Genomic DNA, 24,507 nt, shown 5'->3' with positions numbered 1-24,507 from the left:
TTAAATCATAGACAATGACAACTGATCATGAGCATGTGACTTGTAACAAAATATTTAAATAATAATAATAATAATAATAGTATAATTAATTTTTAATTTAGTAAACGTGGTTGATTATATAAAAATTTTATGTTTAGAATTTCATTTTTTATTATATTATTATTTATATTTAAATATATATTTTTAAAATTTTTTATTTAGTATACGTATTTATTATAATTGTATATGCTCTAATTATATATTTATTGACCATTTAAATATATATTTATACCATGTTGAAGGTGTTTTACTAATATGCATCATCCGGAGTCTTTCTAATATTTTATTGTTAGTTAATTAAATCTACAATCTTTGTATTTTTTTTATCAGAATTAAAACAATGCATCTACAACTATCAAAATAACAAAATCAATAATAATAAATAAATTTAAAAATATTAAAGTAAATAATTATGCACTTTAATAATTATCATTATCACCGTCAATTGCAACACGTCGCCGTCAAGTTGGCGAATGATTACTTTCTAGGGGTAAGCCTTTGGTCCGTATTTTACAGACTAAGGATGAATCATAAGAATTGATTAATTAATTTAGATGTAAACACATAAAATTTATCTAAATTAATTAATTAATATAATTATTCTTCCTCTCATAGTTTATGATTTAGTAGATCTTGTCTTCTCGAATGGGTCTAGTGATTAGTGTATGAAGTATTGTCACAATGAGATCTGAGATTCGAATCTCGATAAAATCGAGGTAAATATCTTTTTTATGTATTAGTTATTATTCCAAAGACTAGTAGTCGTCTGTGATTTATCTCCTCTGTGTTGATCCTAAGATAATTAATAAGACATTGAGAATAAATATATTCACCTTTTGTCACAATAATTCAGAAGATCTCTCCCGTTACTTTCGATTTCACCTTTAGTGAAAAACATGTGAAAAATGTTCCTAGAAATAGTCGGAATGCAATTTATTCACGTTGTCGTGGCTTAGTTGAACACAATCAATCACATCACCTGGTGGTCCCGAGTTAACGTTGAAATGGTAGAATCTTCTCAAATTCTTAGTTATCTTATAATTTAGTTCAGTTTCAACGAATTAAAATTTTCATAATAAATTGTTGATTTTAAAATGTTGAGTTGATAAACCGTCTGTTACATGTGCTTTCTACTTGATCAATGTAAACTACTCATGTCGGCCATGACTGGCTTGGCTAAAAATTAATTAAAAAAATATTTTAAAATTATCATGAATTTGGGACAACCATAAGCTCAGTGCAAAGTGATTTTGTGACCACAAACTCAGGGCCAAACTATGCTCCATCCAAGGGTGGAATTACATTTATGACTACTCAGGCCGTGCCCGGGAGTCCAATGAGGGCGAGAAAGAGATTTACAAGTGAGGAAGGAAAAAAAAATAAGGAAAAGAGAAAGTTAAGTCGGGATGACGATATCGATATCAGCGGAAGGAGGTTAGCTTGGGGTGACAATGTTTGAAAGAAGGGGCTAATCCGAGATGATGGCATCAGTATCAATGCTTATGGTTCATAATCTAGTCATGGTGGCAAAAACGCCCTAGTCAAGCTCCCAAGCTAACACAAAGAAGTAAATCACGGATGACTATTAACTTTTGAAATAGTGACTAACACATAAATTTTGCTAAGATTCGAACCTTATATCTCATTAGGAGTGTAATCAAGCCGAACCGAGCCGAACTCTTGGATGTTTGAGTTTGACTCGTTTATAATCAAGTCGAGCTCGAACTTTATTTAACGAATATATTCATGGCTCACGAGCTTATTCGAGCTTTTATCGAGCCTAAACAAACTTAATAAATATAAATTATAAATTTAAATATTCATTAAAAACTAAATTATATAATGTAAAAAAATTATAGTATTCTGGTTAAAATTTATAATTTTATTCTAATAAATAAATTTAATATATTTATCTATGTTTTTCATAAGTAGAGTGTAAAATCTATAAATTCAATATCAAAACTATTATTTTTTTATTTAAAAATTGATTTATGAGCTTAACAAACATATTCACGAACTAACGAGCCGAATATTGTAAAGCTTGAATTTGGTTTGTTTATCTTAACGAGACTCATTAGACGAGTTCAAACAAATTTTTATCGAATCGAACTTCGAATAGCTCACGAGCGGCTTGGCTCATTTACACCCCTATATCTCATGATGATAACACCTCATGCGCTGACCACTATATCATCCCGAGAGGACTTCTTATTCATGAATATTAAGGAGCTAAATACATGTGTTCTAACTTGTTCATTTAATTTAAAGAGTTATTCAAATTTATTCATTTAATTAATTTCATGTGTATTAAATGAACATAAATAAATACTTATCAAACCGACTTATTTATAAATATTTGTTCATTTATAATCCTAAAGATCATAGTGAGTCACGACTACAAGATCATGATGTGGCTCATAGCCACAAAATCATAGCAAAGCTCACAGGCGTCAAATCGTAGGCAAACTTATACTAAAACATAAATCACTACGATAGATTTAGTGGTGGAGCCAACTCGAGTTTATTCACATATAAATCATATTCATCAATGAAATTTTCATCTATAGATAATTAAAGACAATTTTAAAATTAACAAGTTTATATTATTAAACTTAATAATCTTAAAATTATAAAATTTTGCAACAATCAAATATACTTAAACAATTCAATAATTAACATCTAAACAAATCAAATTTCAAATTAATTTTAATCAAACTCAAGCTCATAAAAATTAAATTAAATTTGAATAATCATTGTAACAACTTAATTATTTTAGATTTTACTTAACTTGACTCAATTATCCTATTAAATATAAAATTTAAAAATCATAAAATTTGTTCGACTTGACTCGTTTACAGTCCTAATGATTCATAATGAATGAATGTTTGAGCGGTGACTATGACTCCTACAACGGACTTGTGATCGTTTAGTTGATTAGGGTAAAAATAATTAATTCAATTTAATTTGAAATTATAATGGACGAAGGGATATTTTAAACACAAATACGTCCTTTAACCCATACATTTTGAGTAATTTTAAAAAAAATCAAGTACATATTTTTCATAAATTGCAGTAATGTATTCAAAATCATATATAAATTGTACTTTTTAATATAAATCAGCTATCGTACGGATAGATAATATAATACATAAATATATATAAATAAATTTTTTATTAAATAATTAAATAATATCATAATATGATTTATTTTCGTCCCTACTCTCCTTTATATAAAAAAAAATTAATTTAATTTTTTATATCATAAATATTATCGATAAAAATAAATATTATATTTAATTTTAAATAAAAAATCACACATAATTTGAATAAGAGTACGTTAGAAACATACTTAATTTTATCAAAAAAAATCAAGAAAAATATATTTTTTAACGTCATTAGTCTAAAATATTTATTAAATTTTTTTATTTACAGTATTATTAATTTTAAAATATAAGACTAAAGAGAATAAAAAATTTTAGAAAACATTAATTTAATTTCGAGAGTTACTTAGTAAAGGTCCCGATCGAAAAAATATTTTGATAATTTAATACAAAATAAATATATTTTTTTAAGAAGTTAATATTTTAATATTTCTTTTCATAACATTAATTGTTAATTGTTAATTGTTAATGTGGATGATTTTATCGCGCCTGAAGGTCTCGTCGCTGTTTCGTTCAATTATTTATAAACAACCGGACAATTTCTTCGGAGACTGTCTCAATCTTTATCCAACTTCTCAAGCAAATCCTCGCGGAGAGAGGAATCGCAATCATTGCATTGGCTGTTTTGATTTCATCCAATTCCCCAGCTGTTGTTGGGAATCTATCGTGATCTCGTAAAAATCGCTTTAAATTCGTTTACTCGGTCGCCTCCGATCGTCACGAGTTGTCGCCGGCGAATTCGCGCCTGTTCATCTTATGGATTGGTACAATTCGTGCTATTTTGTGGATTCTTTGCTTGAATTTGGGGCGTGGATTGTGTTGAGCTTGGGGATTTGAGGGGGAAAGGGTTTTTTTTGGCTGTTTTTTTGGGTGAAGAGTGGATTTTTGGCGACTAGGGCTTCGATTTGGGGGCGGGGAAGATGAGCTCCGGGTCGATGGTAACGTCGACCGCCGCCGCCGCCGCCGCCGAGGACGTGGTCCTCGGGAAGAAGCTCCTGGTCCACGTCGCCGAGAACGGGCACAGCTTGGAGTTCCAGTGCGGCGGGTCTACTCCCGTCGAGGCCATCCAGCGCTCGATCGAGGCCCTCTGCGGCATCGCCTTGGCCGACCAGCTCCTGCTCTGCCGCAACACCTCGCTGGACGCACAGCAGACCTTGTCCTACTACAAGCTCCCCCAGGACGACCGCGAGGTCTTTCTCTACAACAAGGCCAGGCTCCACGCCGACTCCCCCAGGCCGCCACTGGAAGCTATCGATGTCCCCATGCCGGCCGTCCCCCCGCCGCCTTCTCCGGCCAACGACCCCCACCCTTTGGACAATGCGCCGGACCCCGCCCTGAAGGCGTTGGTTTCGTACGAGCGCCACTTCCGGCACCACTTCCAGGTCGCCAACGCCTTGTTCGGACGCTCTCAGGCGAAGTTGGAGCTATGCCGAAGGCTTCTGAGGGAGCAACAGGTGCAGGGGAGGGCATTGGACACTGCTCGAGGCAATCTTGAACACACATTCAAGAAGCTGCAATTGCGGTACACGGAATTCGTCAGGTGCTTTTCCCAGCAGCACAAGAGCCACTCTGAGCTCCTCGCGAACTTCGAGAGCGATGTTGAAAAGCTCAGGTCCTTGAGGCTCCACCCAAGATTGCAATCCAAGAACCGCAAGCACTTGCTCGATCTCGTGAAGGAGAATGACCAGAGAAAGTGTGTGGATAGTTGCTCTAGTTCTCACCGGCTCTTTGAAACTAAAGTTTCAGAGTTGAAGACGGGTTTCGTGGAGCTGAAGAGAAGGTTTGAGAGCTTAATCTCATCTATGATCTCAGCTAGTTGGGGAGAATTGGAGAATGCTATTAGAAATCATCAAAAGATTATCAATGATCAGAAAATCGTAATGCAAGCACTGAGGTTAGATTTCTATTCCTATGTCATTGTAGATTGGGTTGAATCAATTATAATGTTGGGCTGTATGTATGCTTCTTGTGCAGTAAGGATGTTGAAATTGCTATGAAACTTGTGGATGATTCAGACCTCTCGCTTTCTCCCTCACTTCTCCCGCACGATGCTGTGTCAGTCCTTGGCCGAATTTATGATGTGCACGAAAGAAATCACCTTCCAAATATGCAGAATTGTGATAATGTTGTGTCAATGTTGCTAGATAAGTGCAAGTCGAAGAAAAACGACATGAATTTGTTGGTTCATCTCAGTATGCAGAAGGTCAAGTCGATTCAGTTCGGTATCAGAGACACGATCAATGAACTTCATGTGTTTCAAGAGGTAATGGGCCATCAAAACAGGGAGTTTGAAAATGTAAAATTTGTCAATGGTGTAGGGCAAGCTTATCGAGCATGCCTTGCCGAAATTGTAAGAAGGAAATCTTGCTTGAAGTTGTACATGGGCCTGGCTGGACAGCTGGCAGAAAAGCTCGCAGCAGAGAGGGAAACCGAGATCAGACAACGAGAGTCCTTCTTGAAAACTTGGAGCAAATACATACCTAATGATCTATTAAACACTATGGGATTGCTCGATTTGCCAAGTCAGTGTGACGTGCATATAACACCTTTTGATGGAAACTTGCTGGAGATCGACATGGTAGATGTAGATCGTTTCGCACCAGTGTCCTTAGTAGGATTGATCTCTATGCCTGAGAAGCATGCTCCAGAGAAAGGTTTATCTGCTACATGTAGCAGCAGCAGTATTACTAAATCTGAAGAAAGTTCATTACAGAGTGGGGATAAAGTTGATTTTCTTGATGGTTGTGAATCTGTGGGCATTGCTGGAACTAGTAAGATGGAAGTGGAGAATGCACATTTGAAAGCTGAACTTGCTTCAGCGATCGCTATGATTTGTGTGCTCAAAGCTGATACTGGACACGATTCACATGAATTGACAAAGGATGATTTGTTGAACAATCTGCAGGAGAAGACAGCTGAGGCTCTTCGGTTGAAGGATGATTTTGCCAATCATCTTCAGTCTATGCTAAATATGAAGCAAGAGCAATGCTTGTCTTACAAAAAAAGGATCAAAGAGCTCGAACAAAGATTGGCGGATCAGTATCTGCAGGGGCAAAAACTTGCAGGTAAAGGCGCTTCTGATTCCGATATGTCAGCCATCAAGAATGATAACCATAAGTTTGATATTTTTGGAGAAGGGGATGCACGCATACCTTACATGTTAACCATGCCTATGGACGAAGTGTCGAGCACATCTGGTTTGTTGGATCCAAAGATGGAGCATGTTTATGCACAAGCGAGTAAAGCAACTGAAGGTGGAGATGAGAATATGAGTGATCTTTCTGGCATGCTTAATCTGCATGCTGTTAAATCTACACATAATTTAATGGATGATTCAATGCTAGAGCAATCTCAGGATGAAAGCCAGGTCGATCCTCTTGTTGATACAGTGAAAATGATGACATCCCAGTTGACCATGGCAAAGGATTCATCCAGTATTGGTGCTGGGACTGCTGAGAACATTTTACCGATTGAAACTTCTGACGAGCTAGGTATGGAATCAAAAAACAAAGATGCCCTTGTATTGGACCTACGAAATGCCCTGGTGGAGAAGGCAAAGCAGTGTGATGAATTGGAAAACAAACTCAAAGTGACCATGGAGGAGTTCAGCTCTGTCAAGAAAGAACAGGAGATGAATCGAAGCCTACTTGATGAATCTCAGGTTAGTTTCTAGATTGGTTGATAGTCCCTGTTGAATATCTAGCGCATATATATGCATTATGTATATACAGACATGTTTATATCAAGAGACATTCATATCCTAGAGCTATGATAAGCTTCTCTTATCAGTCTTCTCGAAGTTCTCCACACACTATGTAGGTTTTTACAATTGCTAGACCAGTATCTCATCATTGCAGCCATCCAACAAATTATAATAGATTAAGGTCTAGATATGTGTTTGGCGCTTTGTGGACATCAAGTGATAGAGCTCTCGGTCGGGAAGTAGTTGCTTTCATGATGTCTTTCTTTTCTTAGATGTTGGTAGTTTTGTGATGATGTTTAGATCTGATGATGCTTTTCATGTCATAGACATCTAGAGTTGTAATAGTCTTGTGATCTTTGTGATCTTTGTGATCTTTATATATATTTACCTTCCAAAAAAAAAAACAATTTCTAATAGATTTTTGGTTCTTTTTAAACTGATTTTGTGTAAATTTTCCATTGCCTTTCGAAGTTCATGACAATATTGAATTAGTCTTCAAGAGAAACCTCCTTGGTTTAAACATTGAATTGATTGTAATATTGCGGAAGGACTCACACCTCTAAAACAACATAAAGTTGACTCGGAAACTACAAGAACCAAAACTACTTAATGCCTATGTGTAATTGTTGATAAGGAAGAAATGTAAATCGTGATACTATGAAGGATACAAGGCTGTCAAACGAAGTTGGGGGGTTGGCTGAGTGAATCAGGATAGACAACTTATCTGATCTTGACTGATTTCTTGAACATCTTTTCAAGGGTTGTTGGAATGGTGAAGTTCCTTCTAGAAGTGACTTATATTTTGAAAGACATTGATGGAATTGTGTCAAAAGGGCTGCCCGGTGCACGAAGCTCTTGCTGCCAGTGAGAGGTTCCGGGGAAGGATCGGACCACATTGGGTCTATTGTACCCTTACCTTGTATTTTGTAAGGGGCTTTTTTTGCAACTCGAACTCGTGACATAAAGGTCATATGGCTGTAACTTTACCGTTGTGCAAGATGGAATTGTGTCAAAATCGAAAAGAAAAAAAAAAGTATGTTGGAAATCAGTTGGTCTCTCGCCAACCTAGAGATTCCAAGTTGGAATCTTTCTAGACAAGCAAATTGGCTGACAGTTAGGGAGCATAGAGATGATAGAAAAAGGAAAGAAGATTTTTTGTTTTTGATCTGGCAAAATTAGATTTAGATCTAGGAAGAAGAGGAGGAAGAGAACCCGTTAAATGAAGTGAAACTTTGACTCAGCCGATGTAGTTAAAAAACAATTGTGGAGGAGGAAGAGGAGAGTTGTAAATTGGCATGGCATAATAAAGTACTAAAACCGTATCGTTCTAATCAGAGATTGAAACTTCTACTTTTTTCATGTCGTTTCTCATCAATTTTGTGACAAAAACTTCATGAAAATGAAATATGCTTCCACATTTTTTATTTATACTTGATCCAGTAGCAGTGAGTTCATTATTTTTGATGTACATTCCTGGATCTGAGACATCTCACAAAATTTTTAATTTTACTTGCTGCAAGATGAACTGCGTGCATTTGGAGAATTGCCTGCATGAAGCTAGAGAAGATGCTCGCACTAACCTTTGTGCCGCTGACAGAAGGGTGTTGGAGTACAATGCTTTGCGCTCAAAAGCTGTTAAGATGCATAGTTTGTTTGATCGATTTCGCAGCTGTGTTACTGCTCCTGGTGCCATTGCCAGTTTTGCAGATTCATTACATTCTTTTGCTCTGTCTCTCCCCAGGTATCCACTGAGAGTTTATTTTTTTTCATTTTTTTCCCCCGAATTTACAGTTCGATTACCATTGCTGAAAGAAACCTTTCAGAAATATGTTTCTTTTTGCTGTTCCTATCTTGCTGGAGTTGCGTCTGTGATTTGTTTATTTATCGGTGTTATTTTACATCTTGTTTGATACACATCGAATTGCCATCTTCAAGACTGATTTTCCATAGTCCATTCAACTTCACAACCTTGCTGTTTGAATTCTTTCCTTAGTCTATGTTCGATGGTCCCTCAATTATAACAAAATCAAGTTTTATCCCATTAGGTGGAGTTGGCTAAATGGATAGATAACCCGGTACACGAAATTCCCGTCGGTGCAGGTCTTAGAGATGGGTTAGACCGTATTGGGTCAATTATACACAATCGTACCATATATTTTTGCAAGAAGTTGTTTTCGCGATTTAAATCCGTGACTTCAAGGTCACATGACAACTCTATTGCGTCGAAGATCCCCTTCTTGATGGTCCCTGAATTAGTAAACTTAATTTTTTTTTGCTCAAGACAACTAACTCTTTTTATTTACTAATTCGCGTTGAAATCTTCGGTTCCTTCTCTAAACATTTGTTCTTCTCTTCCATTTTCAATTTTGCCAGTGAGGATGAAGATGACGCTACCATGGAGTTCCAAGTATGTATAAAAGTTTTGATAGACAAGGTAACCTTTTTGTCTCGCCATCACGCGGAGCTCTCTGAGCGTTGTTCAAGAGCAGAAGCTGCGCATGGGAATCTCTCTAGGGAACTCGAAGAGAAGAACGAGCAACTTACGAACTTATACAACAAATTTCAACTGGAGAAACAGGTGGGTCGAAAATTCTTCTGAATGCATAAATCGATAAGGATAAGATTGTGATATCGATTCTAGTTATTAGCTCTTGGAATACTCTGAGTGGTTTGGTTTTGTGAACTTAGTTATGCCATCTAATGTTTCTTTCAATTGTAAACTCACAGGTGAACAAGGAGAGAATTACTTTTGGTCGATTCAAAATTCGCGAGCTTGCTGCATTTGTTTTGAACTTCACTGGACACTACGAGGCAATCAACCGAAACTGCCCCAACTACTACCTCTCCGAAGAGTCTGTCGCTCTCTTTAAGGAACAATACTCCATCAATCCAATATTCATGATCGGACAGATAGTGCATATCGAACGACAGGTCGTACGACCAGTGTTGTCTCCCAGAAGTCAGCACGGTGATCAACTAGAGGCTTCACACAACAGCGAAACCGGTAACCATCAGTCAATTGAACCAGCCGCTGCATTGAACCCTTATAATCTTCCCGTAGGTTGTGAATACTTCATAGTGACAATTGCGATGCTACCTGACACGATTCATTCAGCTTCCTGATCTTTGCCCCATCGCCGCAGAAATGAAGGAAGATCAAAATTGTACATAACATAGGATTCACTTTAAGGGTAGCGATGTACATAAAAGAACTCTCTAATGTTTCTTTGCATGTGAATTGTTTCCCTCCTTTTTTTTTCATATAATGGTACAGCCTAATGGACGAAACTCCCGTCAAAGTAAATTTTGAAGAAGGATCTATTATACGTAATCTTATCTTACATTACAAGGGACTATTTTTGTAACTCAAATTTGTGACCTTCAAATCATATGTTAATAATTTTACTATTACGTCAAGACTTCGTATTATAACAAATATCCGAATTTTTTTAAGCATATCTATTGTCTAATTATCAATAATACAATATGCAAATAATGAAGCAAGAACCAGAAGAAACAATTGAGCGAGTACCTTTTGGCACAAGAAGGAGAAGCAAGGCCCTTTGTTATTTTCTACTCTTCAACACAAGTAATGTAAGAATAATTAATTGTCATATGAATATATCAGGTCTCAAATAGGGTACAACAACTGTATCATACCATACTTCACAGGTAAAATGGCATCTCGATAACCAATCGAATCTCCATCGTGCTTGTATCACTGTATCTCGAAGGTTTTACGAATCAAGGGATCGGGAGTCGGGGCCAGGTTTTTATAGTTTGCCTCCATGAACTAGTAATGCATCCTGCAGAAACAATTTGCAGTCAGAAGAATTTTAGTTTCCCCTTGAGCACAGACTTTGCTTCGCAAAGTGCCTTTTCAGCTCCCGACAAGGCTGAGCAGGTGCCAGCAGCGCCCAATGTGATTGCAAAGTAGAGGTAAACGGTGCATAGGAATGCCAGAAGAGCTAGCATTGTTAGGAGGAACCTGTGTCGCTCAAAAAGGGTAGACCAAGAGCCCAACTCATAATGGCCCGACATCTGTTTCTTAGATTGAGAGGTCAAAGACAAAGTGTTTTGAGCCCTTCGATGAGGCGACAACAATGTATCAAGAACCATTCTGTTTGGATTTCAGCAAACTAGTTGAAGCCCTGAACAAACACAGGAAAAATGAAGCTACATCATCCAACAGTTCCATTTGTCCAATTACTGAACAGGTATAAGAACAGAAGAAAGCATGCAACATTATCCTAGTTTATATCGAACATTATACAAGGAAACCTCATGTGCCAAGAAAAAGATAAAGATCAAGGAGGCTATCATCAAGCAGTTCCGATAAAGTAAAATATCTACCTACCGACACAGAACAGGTTTAGAACCAATGAAAGCATGCAATTTTATCGAGTTTACATTCAACAGTATGACAGAAAACCTCATGAGTTGAGAAAAGGAAAGGACATCCGTGTTCAATGTTCTGGTTTAAAGAGCAGCTCGGTGCATAAAGTCCCGAGGAAGGATTGAACCACATTAGATTTATTGAGCATTGCAAGAGGTTATTTCCGCGACTCAAACCAGTGACCACAAGGTCACACGGCAATAACTTTAGTGTTGTGCAAAGGTTCCCCTTCGTTCAATGTTCTAGTTTATCATCCCATATATTTTAAATTACTGCAATTATGCATCATAGACTAATCAAACTTAATTTAGCATCATAGAGATTATTATTTTGAGAATATTATTTCATATTGGAAGGCAGAAACCAAACCATGCATGAATTTAGGTTGATCTATAAACATGATACAAAGATTAATTGTAACAGAAGATATCAAACAATATACCAGTTAAAGAATTGAATGAATCTAAGCTGACATCATTCCTTTCCTGAAGTTAAGTATGGATAAGGATCAAATGGTACATAGAACATGGAAATTGGCACTAAAGTCTATACAAGTTTGGGCACTGCATCTCAAGCTATAAATGCATAGGTTGGGAAATTTGGAGATGACCTTTTATAGAAAACTCAAGATGAACACCACCATGAATTCAATGTGTCTCAAAGTAAGATCACATCTCCAATGTTCTGTTTAGAGTTCATGAGAGAAATTTGTATCCTTGGGAAAGTTTGTTACTCGTGAACAATTTAAAATTTTTAAAAAAAGTGTATTTTGAGGGAAAGCAATTTCCACTTGCAATGAGCGGAAATCATTTCCCCGACTCGTCCACTTGCAATCAAATCGATTCTACTCCCGGTGTTTCAACCATTTGTCTCGTAAATAGCTCAGGTAAGTCCTTCCTTATCATGGATTCTTCGTAAACGAAGAAAAAGGCTTCCACAGATCCGTATCCCACAGCACAAGAATCAGAAGCAGAAAGGTGGAAGCCCTATCATTCAAGGTTCCATTTCGCCACTTCTAAAACAGAAAACGCGTCATAGATCTTCCGCCTCGCAAAGAAGCGAACCCGGAAAAGCAAGTTCCCAAGAAAAACCCAATGGATCCGCAGTAGCGCAATCATCTATGGAAAAAAAAATCACCGAGCATCGAAACAAAAAAGAAAGATCGCAACTCGAGGCGGGATCGGCAACGTACCTGAAGAATGAGAACCCCTATTCAATGATGAGGAAAATAAGGAAGGCGACGGTAAACTTCTCGCCGACGATTGCCAGATCCGCGACGAGCTCCGACCGGAGACCAGGCGGAGGCTTCCTGCGATCGTCGAGGAGAACGGAGAAGAGCCACATATTATCCGTGAGGATCGAGGGGCAAATTCGGTAATACGCAATTGGCCAAGGGGGTTTAAGAACATGGCCCACACATCCATAAAGTTAACCAAAATTCTATTTTGACCCTAAACTATATATATTATCACACAACAACCCTCGGTTAAAATATATATTATTTTAGCAATAATAATCCCTATCCAAAATAGATTGTAAGATAGGTAGGAATCCAACTAATTTTGAAGATAATGGATTTAATCCCATCAGAATATATTCAAAGAGCATATATAGAGTCTAGTGGACGGTCCAATATCATGAGCAAATCAAACCCTTGGATGTATGATATATTTTAAGAGAGAATTAAACTCTCATTGCATATGAGTTCATCTCATCTTTTACCATTATATTGAACCCTAGCAAACGATCGCATAGCTCCTAGTGTTAAAGGTCAATATGACAATAGATACTGACCAAATAAATGAGGAAAGCGAAATGCTACCACCCTAAAGATAATACGAACACATTCAATTTATTATAAAAAACCGGTTGGCATCTTACGTAGCTGATAGAAAGACCCTCAGGATCATCCAGTCATTTACAGTTCAATCCTCAGCTACATTATATTATAAAAAAAATTCTTTAAATGGGGTACGTAATCATGAGATATTAGGCTTATATGTCATCCGCCATGAGCGTTTTCAAATTTACTCTAATGGCTAATAAGAAACTTCCGTAGAATTGGACTGATTGCCCCAGATTCAATGTTACCTAGTTCATCATTTTTACGTAAACTTTAGAAAGGTCCTTGGATTGGCATAGTTAGTATTTGTATTGATGTTTACTCTAATAAATCTTGATATCAACTCCCAGCGAATGCAAAATGTTTTGTTGGATGCGTAATTTCTCCATGTAAAGGGCTATTGTAGGATGCTTGACTTCTCCCATGAAAAAGGTTACTGCACTAGGATAAAATGTCCCCCGTAATTTATCTGTCTATATATTATCAAGGGGCTGACGATACTGAACCACTTGGGATGAGCAATATCACATTTTTCTCAATATGTAGACTTGAGAAAGTCCTCACATGTAATCGAGTTAGTACTTGGATGATAAATTATCATATGAAAGTAGAGGTCAAATTCTCAGAGAAATCCTCTGAAGAATAAAATCTCTCTCTAAAAAGACGTTGTTTGGTCATGATTTTCCTCTCTTACAATTGCCTTGGGATGAGTTTGGAGGAGGGCCTAGAGTCAGAGAGTCACCCTTACCACATATGTAGACTTTAGAAAGCCCCAAAGTCGATAGCATAGTTAGATGGTAACTTGCCCTATATATATATATATATATATATATATATATATATATATATATATATATATATATATATATAGGCACTTGAGCTTTAGTTTAGCGTAACTTTTTTTTTTATTTTAAAAAAATCCTAAATTTCTTAGATCCTACCGACCTAAATATTATACCCTAAATTCTAAAGCTTAAACCCTAAATTTTTTTTTAAAAAAAATATGCACCTTAAATATTATATCCTAAACCCTAAACCTTAGCCTCCAAATCCTAAATCCAAAGCTTAAAAAAATAATAAAAAAAACTATGCACAATAAATACTATATACTATATCCTATGAACATTTATTTTTTTATTTAACTTTAACACTACAACACAACCCCAAAACTATAAAGGTAAAATCTAATTAATTTAATCTCAAAGTTAAAAAAAAATCTTTACATGTATTGAGGTTCCTAATCAATTCCAAGCACCTTAGTAAAAACCACAAAGGAAAAAAACTCTGATTAGTTTTACCCTGTAGACTACCCTTATGGAGCGTTGCTAACTTGAGATGGCAATTATTTTATTTTATTTTATTTTTTATTGTTTTAGCTTGCAGTAGGTCATTTAGAATTTTACCTTTAGTATTTAGAAATAGATTATAGTATTAAATAAAAAAAATTTAAAACAAAAATAATTTAAATATACATGACATATATATATATATATCTTATTATTTTATTAAGCATATGCCCTTTTTACTAAATAATTTTGGTAAAATCTAAAATAAAATTATATTAATACCCTTTTTTCTGTTTACACAAAAATAATTTTAATGTTCACAAACGCATTAATTTTCAGCTGCAGTATATTATTAAAAAAAATTTTCATTAATCAATATGTAATAGTGATCTACAGTTCAAGACTCAGCTGCGGCGTATTATTAAAAAATTTTCTCATTAATCAGTCAGAGATCTACAATTCAAGACTCAGTTGCGACATATTATAATCAATCAAGGATCGTTCTACACTCAGCTGCGACATATTATTAAAATTTTTTTTCATTAATCAATTACAAATCTAAAGTTCTCTTCCCACATTTTAAAATTGACAACATTACAAACAGTGAAGATTCTATAAATACCTTGGGCCGGCGAACTTAGAAAACATAATTTTTTCGACTTTTTAACTAAGATCAAGTATGAATATTAAATTAATTTTTTTATAACGAGGAATCTGTTACAGTAGCTTACTGGGATTCTCACTCTAACATTGTACTATTGTATGAATCTGACACATTCTTATCCAATTTATGTACAATCTTTTAGCTAAATTAAGTATAATATTTATTCTTATTAGTTTAATATAAAATTCGTTACCTAATTAAGTATAGTATTTATTTTTATAAATTTAATATAGAATCGATTATGACATGCGTTCAACAGCATGCCGTTGAGATATATAAAATTATAAAAATATTAAAATTTTACCCCACTAAAAAAAATAAAAAAATACTTAAAAATTAAAACTATTTTCTATAACTCAATCCTCCTTCCTCAAGATCTCTTGTATATATATTATAAACACTCCTTCCTTAAGATCTCTTGTATATATATTATATCCCACTGTACACTAATTTCTCCAGATACCATGATTTATCTCCCTCATAAAGACCTTAGGTGTGGTACGACGAGAACACTGAGGGCGAGCGATATCGTCTTTTTGCCACTCTTGTATATATATTATAAACACCCAGCACAGGTGATTGAGTACGCGTGTGAATATACAAGGCCGCACACTAGGTCCAACAAAACACCCTTCTAATAATTATGTAGACTTTAGAAAAACTTTCCACCGCCTAATAGTCAAACATATATTGACTTTGAACACTTAAATTGGACAAATTTCGCACCACCTTCCAAATTATACATATTTTAAATCATTAAAATATCTTTTTTGTGTTTAAATAATTTTAAATTCCAGAGTATTACTATCTCCCATCACATTCCACTTAATGGGAAAAGAATAGCTATAATAATAATTGAAGCAATTAGGCTATGATGTGATCTTCTACCTAATGTTTATCTACAATATTGTGATCCACTACAAGCTCGATCCAATATTTTTCTCACAATGTAAGATGGAATGTCAACTTCAATTTCTAGAAGCAATAATACATGCGATGTTCTTAGAATGGGGCCGATTGGTTCAACTAGTTCGATATAATCAATAGACGATTCAAAACCACCAACGAGGGCGATCAAAGAAGATTAGGACGAGCAGGAATGGGGAAACATGAAGAAAAAAAATGTCATTTACCTTCTGAAGAAGCACTGATCATGAAGACTTCATTGCTCACCTTCATCTCTTGTAAAGGATTCACATTCCGAAGCCCGGACCACATCTTGAAAGGTTTGCGCATTCTGATCGACAAGTAAAAACGATAAATTTCATCCAATGTTTTTTCATCAAGTACAAGGCGCATTATTTGGATGAATTATTTTTCAGTAAACAAGTGGACCTAAATCACAATTAAATTACAGCCAATATCAATATTTAGGAAGAACATCATGTTTCAAAAAAGAAAAGATACATGTGAAGAATGAAGAGAAGTTTACATTATCCGCCGAAGATGAACATCAGTTTATCGCCACTGGTTAAATTTTTTGGAAAGAATATCTATGAATAAGGTGGCCACTTACCCTACCTGATACAATTTCTATCACCTTCAAAGTACAAATTTCTCCAACAAGCAATCAATTAATTCATCATCAAGCGAAGCGGCATGAGCATAGTCAGATGGAGGTTGTTTCGAAATTCCAGGGAGTGAATTAGCAGAAAAATCCATGTGATCATAATTATCTTGGCACATACCAAAACCCTAATACAAAACCCATAAAAAATTATTCAGAGATCGCGTAGAGCCAGCCATGATCAGAAAATGTCAACTGTTAGAACATAGATCAAAACTACATAGTAGGGAAACTCCGCAGGAACAAAACTGTATTGACGCCGCCTAATACTGAGTAGTCATGTTAATAAGGAAATAATTAAATGATTAATTTCATACTTTAGGATGTTGTATTGTGCAGATTTGAGTTGTGATAAACTGGAATAAGCGGAGGCGGCGTTGATTGTTTACCTTAAACAACAAAGAAGTTACCTTGGGTTGTTTTCCTTTGAGTGATGGTATGTGTATAATGTGAGTCCACAGATGAGAATGAAATCATTTAGCCCATTGATCAAATGGGAAAACAACTCTCATAGTACCTTAATCTTCTTCTCCATAATGCTCAAGTAAATAGTTTGCTGCCAATTCCTCGTTCCTGTCGCAGGCTAGGAAAGCTTCGATAACTCGTGCTCGGTCAAAACCCAATGCTTCAAGCTGAACATTGTGAAGTGCATTAGGCAATAGATTTAGCATGCATAATGTATTGCCAATATGGTAGTCCAATTGCAACAAAATAAAGCATACTCGTTCCATGGCCGCCTGTTCTTCGGGCGTCACACTTATGGTGTGAGGCATCTCATCTTGATCAGGTTGATCAAACAGATCCCTGAAGATTTTTTATATTAAAAGACTCAAAAAGCTTCAAGACATCGGGAATAATTTGAGACATAAAGAAACAACAATGAGTTTGCAACTATAATCATGCACTTCTAGCTATATGATCATTTTAATAAAGCTACCAACAATCATGCAGGTATAGGAAAGTTCAGAATAGCCTCAAAATCCATCCCTTGGACCCTGAGAAGCAAAAGACAAAAATGTAATAAAGACACTACTATATTATTTCTTCTCTGGCAAACTAGATCATGAACATGGAGCACATATCGAATAATGGAATCTCTCTCAAAGATAAATAAATATCTGGATATACATTCTCTTGTTTTGTCAATTTGATTTTTTTAAAAATAAAAAATAAAAAATTGTGACCTGAATTCATGGGCTTCTCACTTAAGGGCTTAATGTTTCTTTTACCAAGATCCTACATTAAATGTACTAGAGACCCACTAGATACTTATAAATTATGCTACATGACATCCAATGCAAGGTAACCACGAATTAGAAATAAGAAATTTCTCTTAGTCTCAACAACACCATGTCAATAAATTTGAATTGCAAAATCATTGACTCACCCTTCAAGACCTTCAATAGGTTCATTCATTAACTGAAGAAACTCTTCATGATGCTCCTGTATTAATCTCAACAGTTGAGGGTTTTGTTTGCTTAATTCCTGAAGCATTGGCTGCAAGCAAAGATCTAGTAAGAAGCATACTATGTTGTAACAAATTACCTCAGATGAAAGTACTGAACCTGCAATATTTGTGGATTTGCATGAACCATTGCTCTAAATTCTAAGAACTGCAAAAACAATAAGGAAGTTTGAATAAGAAAACTTGCATTAACCATTGCTCTAAATTCTAAGAACTGCAAAAACAATAAGGAAGTTAGAATAAGAAAACAGTGATTCTGAGCAATTGGATGTTCGGAAAGTTCCTAATTCCAAAATACAATGACAAAGCTCCTATTAGTCAATTAGCAAAGTCTATCAGTTTTTTAAGGACCCAATTACGCTGCATATTCCAATTAAAGTTTCAATAACTAATAGTGCTAAAGCACACAAGTTCTAACTGATCCCTATACTTTGGCGACAAAAATTAAACTGGTTATAGGACTAGCCATTCAATTCCTAGTCAGAGGTTGTAAACTCATATTTTTCTACTATCACCTAGTAGTCATGTGTTTTGAAGAAACTTCTGTACAGATTATAATTCTTTTTCAACCAGGTATATTAGGAGATATACATTCAGAACTGTCAATAAACCTCTCTCTTACATTTAAACTTAGCAAATTGTTTCCAATTGTACAGGATGATTAGTTCTGTAAAAAAATGATTAAAGCATGAAGCATGAGTTGACAAACTTGTTGGTTATTTCTGAGGAAATCAAGAGATCCACCTCCAGCACCACCTTCAGAATTACTATTGCCCTGCCACAAAAAAAATGACACTGCTTTTATTCACATACCACACCTGTCAAAACAAGCATCACATAAAAGTAATCAGGTGGATCATTGAACCTGAGGGAACATGTTCAAAGGAGAGGAATTTGGTACTCCAAAGAGAGGCCCTGCAGCAGCCACATCAGCTGTATCAGCACCTTGAGAAGATACCACAGATGAAGGGAAATGATCGCCCGGAAGTGCAATTTCAGCTGTTATTGGAATGCCCTATACAAGAATTGAAAGATGTAACCAGCGAGTATCTTAGTTTGGATCATCAGATATTTATAAGTTAATATCATCAGTTTTGTTTGGGTGTAATGCGAGTTATGCACAGATGGCATGTGAACGACACATACAGAATATAGGTATTCCACAGCTCTTTCAGGATTGTTGTAAGCAGCACGAAGTGCACGCAAAATTGTGTCTCTGTCCCAATTGCCACCGCCCATCTCCAACAATTGGTCAATCGTTTGTTCCATGTTACTCCCTTCAACTAAATTTGATGCAGCTTGGGCATCAGACAGACTGCAGATATATATTTAGGAATTTACATTGGATTTGAAAAAAGAAATATTATGCATGATTCACCTCCAGTATCATAGAATTCTAGACAAATTAGACGAAGCATTTTCTGGTACATATATGCAGCGCAAAGGGTTGAAGAATGATAGTTTCTACATCAACAGACAAAAGAAATCTACTAGTGGTGTCAAGGAAAACCTAAAGAATTAGATAGCTAAGATCCCTAATTCAGAAATAGGCATATGAACAGGACGCTGACCATCCATATATAGAATCATGTATTATATGCTTGTTGGCCTGGGACAGGCAAGCAGAGGTGCTGGGACGAGTGAATTGCCTTTTGCCACCATGTATTAACATATGCTCTATTGATGAATTTTAAAACAGCAAAGAAATAAAATCCCCCTCTTTCTTTGTTTGCTTGGTTAATGCCTTGATGGTCCATTCAAACCCTTCATAGTAAAAGAGAACTTTATATCAATCATCAGCACCATCTAGCCATGGTAGTCCTAAGGATTGCTATATAGATTTTTTCCCTTCATTGATTTTTATACAACAGAATACACTAAAAACATGCAATTGTTAAGAATTTAAAATTGAGAAAGATCCATTTCAAAATTGTCTATCAACTTGATGACCACATTCAACAATTATTGCTAATATTCATAATAACAATAGGAAAAAGTTATGCTGACATTGACACATCAAATAAATATATTTCAAGAGTCATATCTCCTCATTTTTTATATGTACATTTATGTGACATAGTTCACTTTCTATTTTGCATTTAAATAAGAAAAGGAGAACTCTAAAAACCTTATTGATAATATGAATCAATTACATAGCTCCAATTATATTTGATAATATGAAAATATGCGCCTTATTTGACCCCAAGTATAGACCCTATCATCTCTTTAGGACCTAATTGACTAATGCCTTTAAATTGTAAGACAATGTTTACGGGATCACCACACCAGAAGAAACATTTCGGCGGAAGGCAATTGGTAAGCAGCAGATAAGGGATTAACTAAGATCAATTCCTAAACATTGATTACTAGTATCAGGAGGCTTTTAAAGAACTTTGAATTCATTACTGGAATTCAAAACAACATACTTGAATTCCTAAACAAAGATTTTTTTGCAAATCAATGGCCAAATGAAACAAACAATATAAGAAACTTGCTGGTTTAGTATACCAAAATAACTTCATCGTTGACATAATAAAGGAAGCACATGATTTTCCATAAATAGTAAATGCAATAGAAAAGATTAAATAGAAAATACTTGCGTCAAAGATCTCCAACAAACAAAAAAAAAGAAGAGAGAAAATGGGTTCAGAGTGTATGGATGTCTTTAAAGGCAATTAATAAAATTTATAATTAGAAGAGTTGAATGGAAGATGTATTATAAGATCTAAATTAATTGATTTGAATATTACTAGTGATATCGTATCACATAAACCACAAGAGACATGACTCAACAAGGAAGGGATAAAAACAGGGCACAATAAACTGATGTTGAGTCATGTATTGGCAACACAACTTTAAGCCAAAATCTTTGCACTAAGTGCATCTAGAGAATTCAAAGTAAAAGGGGAAAAAAATATTACAAACATAGATACACTGCAGTGACTATCTCTGGGATTCTCAATGCCTAATGCAATTGAATTGGTATGTACAAATGGTGGAGCATAAAAGTAATAACAATAATAAACATGTACTCTGCATTTGGGCCTTGAGATCTAGCTGGTGTATTTGATGAATTATCTGCCACGCTAAAATAAGATTGTAAAAAGGCACGAGTATCAATTGAGAAACTATGGTGGTTATTATAGAGTATTGGAAGAATAGTAGTACAATTAAGAATACTGACATGGGTTGTGCTGGAACTTCTGATGGCACTTGTGATGGAGCTTGTGAGGGAGCATCTTTAAGTGCAGGGTGCTGGACTACAGATGTTGCCGATGGCTATCAACGCAAGTATCAGATTAAGGTGGTCACTAACTCTTTGTAGTGAGACAGGTAATGTAAGAAAAAAAAAACCTGAGCAGGGGAAGCTCCACTGGTGCTTGCAGCTTTACTCTAAAAGATTTTGAAGTAGTAAGTACATTAAATACAACAATAAGAAATCAACATAACCATTACATATGTGGAGGTTGACATAATAAAAACAAGAAAGAAAAAAAAAAGAAGGAAATATTGTAATTAGTCCATTCAGCAGAAATGGAAGTTTATGCTTCGATAATTGTGTTACTAGACATCCAAAAATAATTTTAAAACAAAAAGGAAAGAAAAGAACATTCAGCAGAGCATGTAAACTAGATAACATATATCTTAAAACAGTAAATTATAAAAAGAATGTACAGGATTAGAAGTAAATTTCTCAAACTTTGTAGATGAGATAAGCCTATACCATTTACATTCATCACATGTGATGTATGCAAACCAGAAGTATCTAGTAGTGTGCAGAATGAACTTTTTGGAAGAAAATTTCTAGAAAGAACTGCTCGCAAGCATTTGATTGCCTACAACATGCTCCCAAGCTACAAAACCATTCTTAGCAAAAGCATTGAAAGTGGTAATAGTATTGCAACTATAATTTTGCATGCCATACAACAACCAAAAACAAAATGTGGAACAATAACAAGAATATATAAGTTCAAATCCTTCAATTTACAATGAAGATTTAGTGAAGACAATTGAGTCCAACTGGGCAGTGTCAGCATAATACATTTAACAAAAAATTGAAAAACAAAATAATATTAGAAAGAAATCACACAACTTGTAGTTTAGTTATTTAAGCAATGGATACTTCATTTTTATATAACTTCTTTTTGTAAAGAACACTTGCAAGCATCCTATAGTGAGCAACCTACCGACCTCTTATGTACTAACTTGTCCAAAAATTTAACAATAATAATTTGTTCAGAATCAGTATACAGAGCATAATACTTAATTACTTATATTGCCATTAGGAACATACTTAAAATTCACATGATATGGCATTCACACCCATGCATGTGTACTATGTAGGTGTATATTAGTCTCAGAAAGGTGAAGATTCTGACAGGAATTAGCAAAAGTGCAAGATTCGCAATCTAAAAAGGTAAACAATAAAACTGGTAGAGCAAATATTAAGGATCATTTTGAAAGAATTCTCATTTACTCTCTTTGTATCCGCGTTAATTATCAATGCTCATACAACACATGGATCCACACCCTTGTCGAAGACTTCCACATCCGTGTCAGACCCTCACTCTCAAGTTTCATAACCTAGATCTCTGTAAGCATAGTTAGAAGTGGAACAAAAAAAAAATGGTTACAATGATAAGACTTGAATCGCTTTTTTTCCAAATTTAAAAAGGTTCAATAGATTCTGGAAAACTATTAAAGGAAAATTTTCTCACAATAGCTAAAAAGGAGGTGGACTAGCTTGCACTAAATTCAATTCTCAAAAGAGTGTAAGGTGAGGGGGGATACTATGACCCAAGCAGACAATCCTAGTGCTATTATCTTTCACCGCTATGAATTACATGAATGAGGTAATTGTATATCCACAGATAATCCATGAAAAGTTTAATGCATGACTTTACTAATTATATAAACAAGTTTGAAATACTTCAGTAATATGTTATCATGCCAAATGTATACATATTCTTCTGAATCTGCAACAAGCTACATATAGTTACAGTCCAAATTATGCATAAACTAGTGTCCTGATTAAGTAGCAGAAGCTCAGACTCATGTGAATAATACTGACAATTAAGGTGAGTACCTTGCTAAGCATGACAACAAGAAAACCATCTTCCCGAACTTTGTTCTCTTCAAGTGTGGTTTCATCCTTCAAAACTTTTCCATTGTGAATTAGCAACTGCTGTCCCCATGGATAGTTATCTTTCCCTTGTACTTGTTCGATGTTCTTCTTCACAGCTATAATCTGCAAAATTGAAATAAGATATGCAATCCAGGTACAACTAGATGATTAAAGCTGCTGAAAATTAAAGCTACCTTAAATAGGATCTAGAACACGCAGTCAAACAAAATTATTCAATCAGTAGAAACCAAGCTTAACCACTATTCTAGTTTCAGCATAACTCCAAATGACTTTCAAATAAATATTCTTCATGTTTCTAATATGGCAGACAAATGAGCAACTGTATATGCCCTCACAGAACTTTTGATAATTATTAGAGGCTATAACCTGTCCATGGGATGTTCACTCGATTGGAATCTTTAGAAATTCAAAGTTCAGAAAAGAGCTGCAATTGATAATAGTGTAGCAATAAAAGCATTTAAAATACCACTTCAAGTCAACTAATATCCCAAAGACCAGATTTTGGAAAGCCAAAAAAGACCAGATTCGACCACTCAATGGAAAAGTCAAATGCATGTGGAACTGTATTCCTCGACAGAAAACTGCATTAGCGCTGGTAACTGGCAAATAGATGACTTCATTTTTTGGAAAACATAAACCAGAAAAAAATCAACGAGAAAACAAACCATGCGGAAGGGTTACAGTACCGTATCATTGGGCTGAACTCGGATTTCGAAGTGGGTGCCCTTGAGCGTCTTCACCGTCAGCTTCATGGCGATCGAATCACTTTTCGCCGCCCCGAGCGCGAGCGCGAGACGAAGAGTGAACCCTAATTCGAACTCGAAGGAACAAACTGAGATCCCAAACGTGAAAGAGAAAACAGAGGAATTTTGTTGGGGTGAAAGTTCAATGCGCCCTCGAAATGTTTTGTTTTTAGAAAATGATCCCTCAATGCTTTGTAAATTTAATTATATATTATTGGATAAAAAAAATATAGTACCGGCCTTATAGTAAAATACTGACGGATAAATTATGAAGGCATTTTCTCCCAATACACTGATAATATATAAAAAAGTTGACCAAAAAAAAATAAAAATGCTGATTCGGATTGTCACAGTGGTAGTTGCGCAAGGAGCGTGTAAAAAATTATGCAGCATACCATATTATATATATATATATATATATATATATATATATATATATATATATATATATATATATATATATATTTTTTACATATACTCATATTAATATCAAC

General features: G+C 35.1%; 2 protein-coding genes across 4 annotated transcripts; one reads left to right on the top strand and one right to left on the bottom strand.

The window, feature by feature from the left end:
- The first annotated feature begins 3,742 nt into the window (after positions 1–3,742).
- On the top strand, positions 3,743–10,141 carry LOC122029427 (autophagy-related protein 11-like). The gene is made up of 5 exons (XM_042588409.1): positions 3,743–5,094; positions 5,175–6,861; positions 8,424–8,644; positions 9,277–9,481; positions 9,631–10,141. Exons 1-5 carry the CDS (start codon positions 4,121–4,123, stop codon positions 10,024–10,026), a joined length of 3,483 nt encoding a protein of 1,160 aa, XP_042444343.1. The 5' UTR covers positions 3,743–4,120; the 3' UTR covers positions 10,027–10,141.
- An 842-nt stretch (positions 10,142–10,983) lies between these two features.
- LOC122029428 (ubiquitin receptor RAD23b-like) lies at positions 10,984–24,141 on the bottom strand. Of its 3 annotated transcripts, XR_006125056.1 has the most exons (14): positions 23,957–24,141; positions 23,211–23,372; positions 21,479–21,517; positions 21,309–21,403; positions 21,157–21,210; positions 19,271–19,439; positions 18,990–19,139; positions 18,834–18,899; positions 18,225–18,272; positions 18,047–18,156; positions 17,382–17,463; positions 17,177–17,291; positions 16,226–16,329; positions 10,984–11,054 (listed from the first exon to the last, which is right to left on the bottom strand). XR_006125056.1 is itself a non-coding variant. In XM_042588410.1 (13 exons), the coding sequence occupies exons 1-12, from the start codon at positions 24,020–24,022 to the stop codon at positions 17,178–17,180; spliced, it is 1,155 nt and encodes a 384-aa protein (XP_042444344.1). In that variant the 5' UTR covers positions 24,023–24,141; the 3' UTR covers positions 16,423–16,787; position 17,177. The 3 variants fall into 3 exon arrangements, 2 of the variants coding, with proteins under 2 accessions (XP_042444344.1, XP_042444345.1); XM_042588410.1 differs by lacking the exons at positions 10,984–11,054; positions 16,226–16,329 and adding an exon at positions 16,423–16,787; XM_042588411.1 differs by lacking the exons at positions 10,984–11,054; positions 16,226–16,329; positions 21,157–21,210 and adding an exon at positions 16,423–16,787.
- Positions 24,142–24,507: the final 366 nt, after the last annotated feature.

The sequence above is a fragment of the Zingiber officinale genome, chromosome 10B (genome assembly GCF_018446385.1).
Source record: "Zingiber officinale cultivar Zhangliang chromosome 10B, Zo_v1.1, whole genome shotgun sequence".
NCBI classification, from domain to species: domain Eukaryota; kingdom Viridiplantae; phylum Streptophyta; class Magnoliopsida; order Zingiberales; family Zingiberaceae; genus Zingiber; species Zingiber officinale.
This window is presented reverse-complemented; position numbering and strand designations above follow the sequence as displayed.

What these genes read in the sequence shown, in the direction of transcription:
- LOC122029427 (XM_042588409.1), top strand. Translation starts at nt 4,121, where the DNA reads ATGAGCTCCGGGTCGATGGTAACGTCGACCGCCGCCGCCGCCGCCGCC. An exon ending in TTTGCTCTGTCTCTCCCCAG is followed by an intron (nt 8,645 to 9,276) that starts GTATCCACTGAG and finishes CAATTTTGCCAG; the next exon opens with TGAGGATGAAGATGACGCTA. An exon ending in AATTTCAACTGGAGAAACAG is followed by an intron (nt 9,482 to 9,630) that starts GTGGGTCGAAAA and finishes GTAAACTCACAG; the next exon opens with GTGAACAAGGAGAGAATTAC.
- LOC122029428 (XM_042588410.1), bottom strand. Translation starts at nt 24,022, where the DNA reads ATGAAGCTGACGGTGAAGACGCTCAAGGGCACCCACTTCGAAATCCGA. An exon ending in GAGTTCAGCCCAATGATACG is followed by an intron (nt 23,373 to 23,956) that starts GTACTGTAACCC and finishes TCAATTTTGCAG; the next exon opens with ATTATAGCTGTGAAGAAGAA. An exon ending in TCCTCAGAAATAACCAACAA is followed by an intron (nt 18,273 to 18,833) that starts GTTTGTCAACTC and finishes TTGTTTTTGCAG; the next exon opens with TTCTTAGAATTTAGAGCAAT.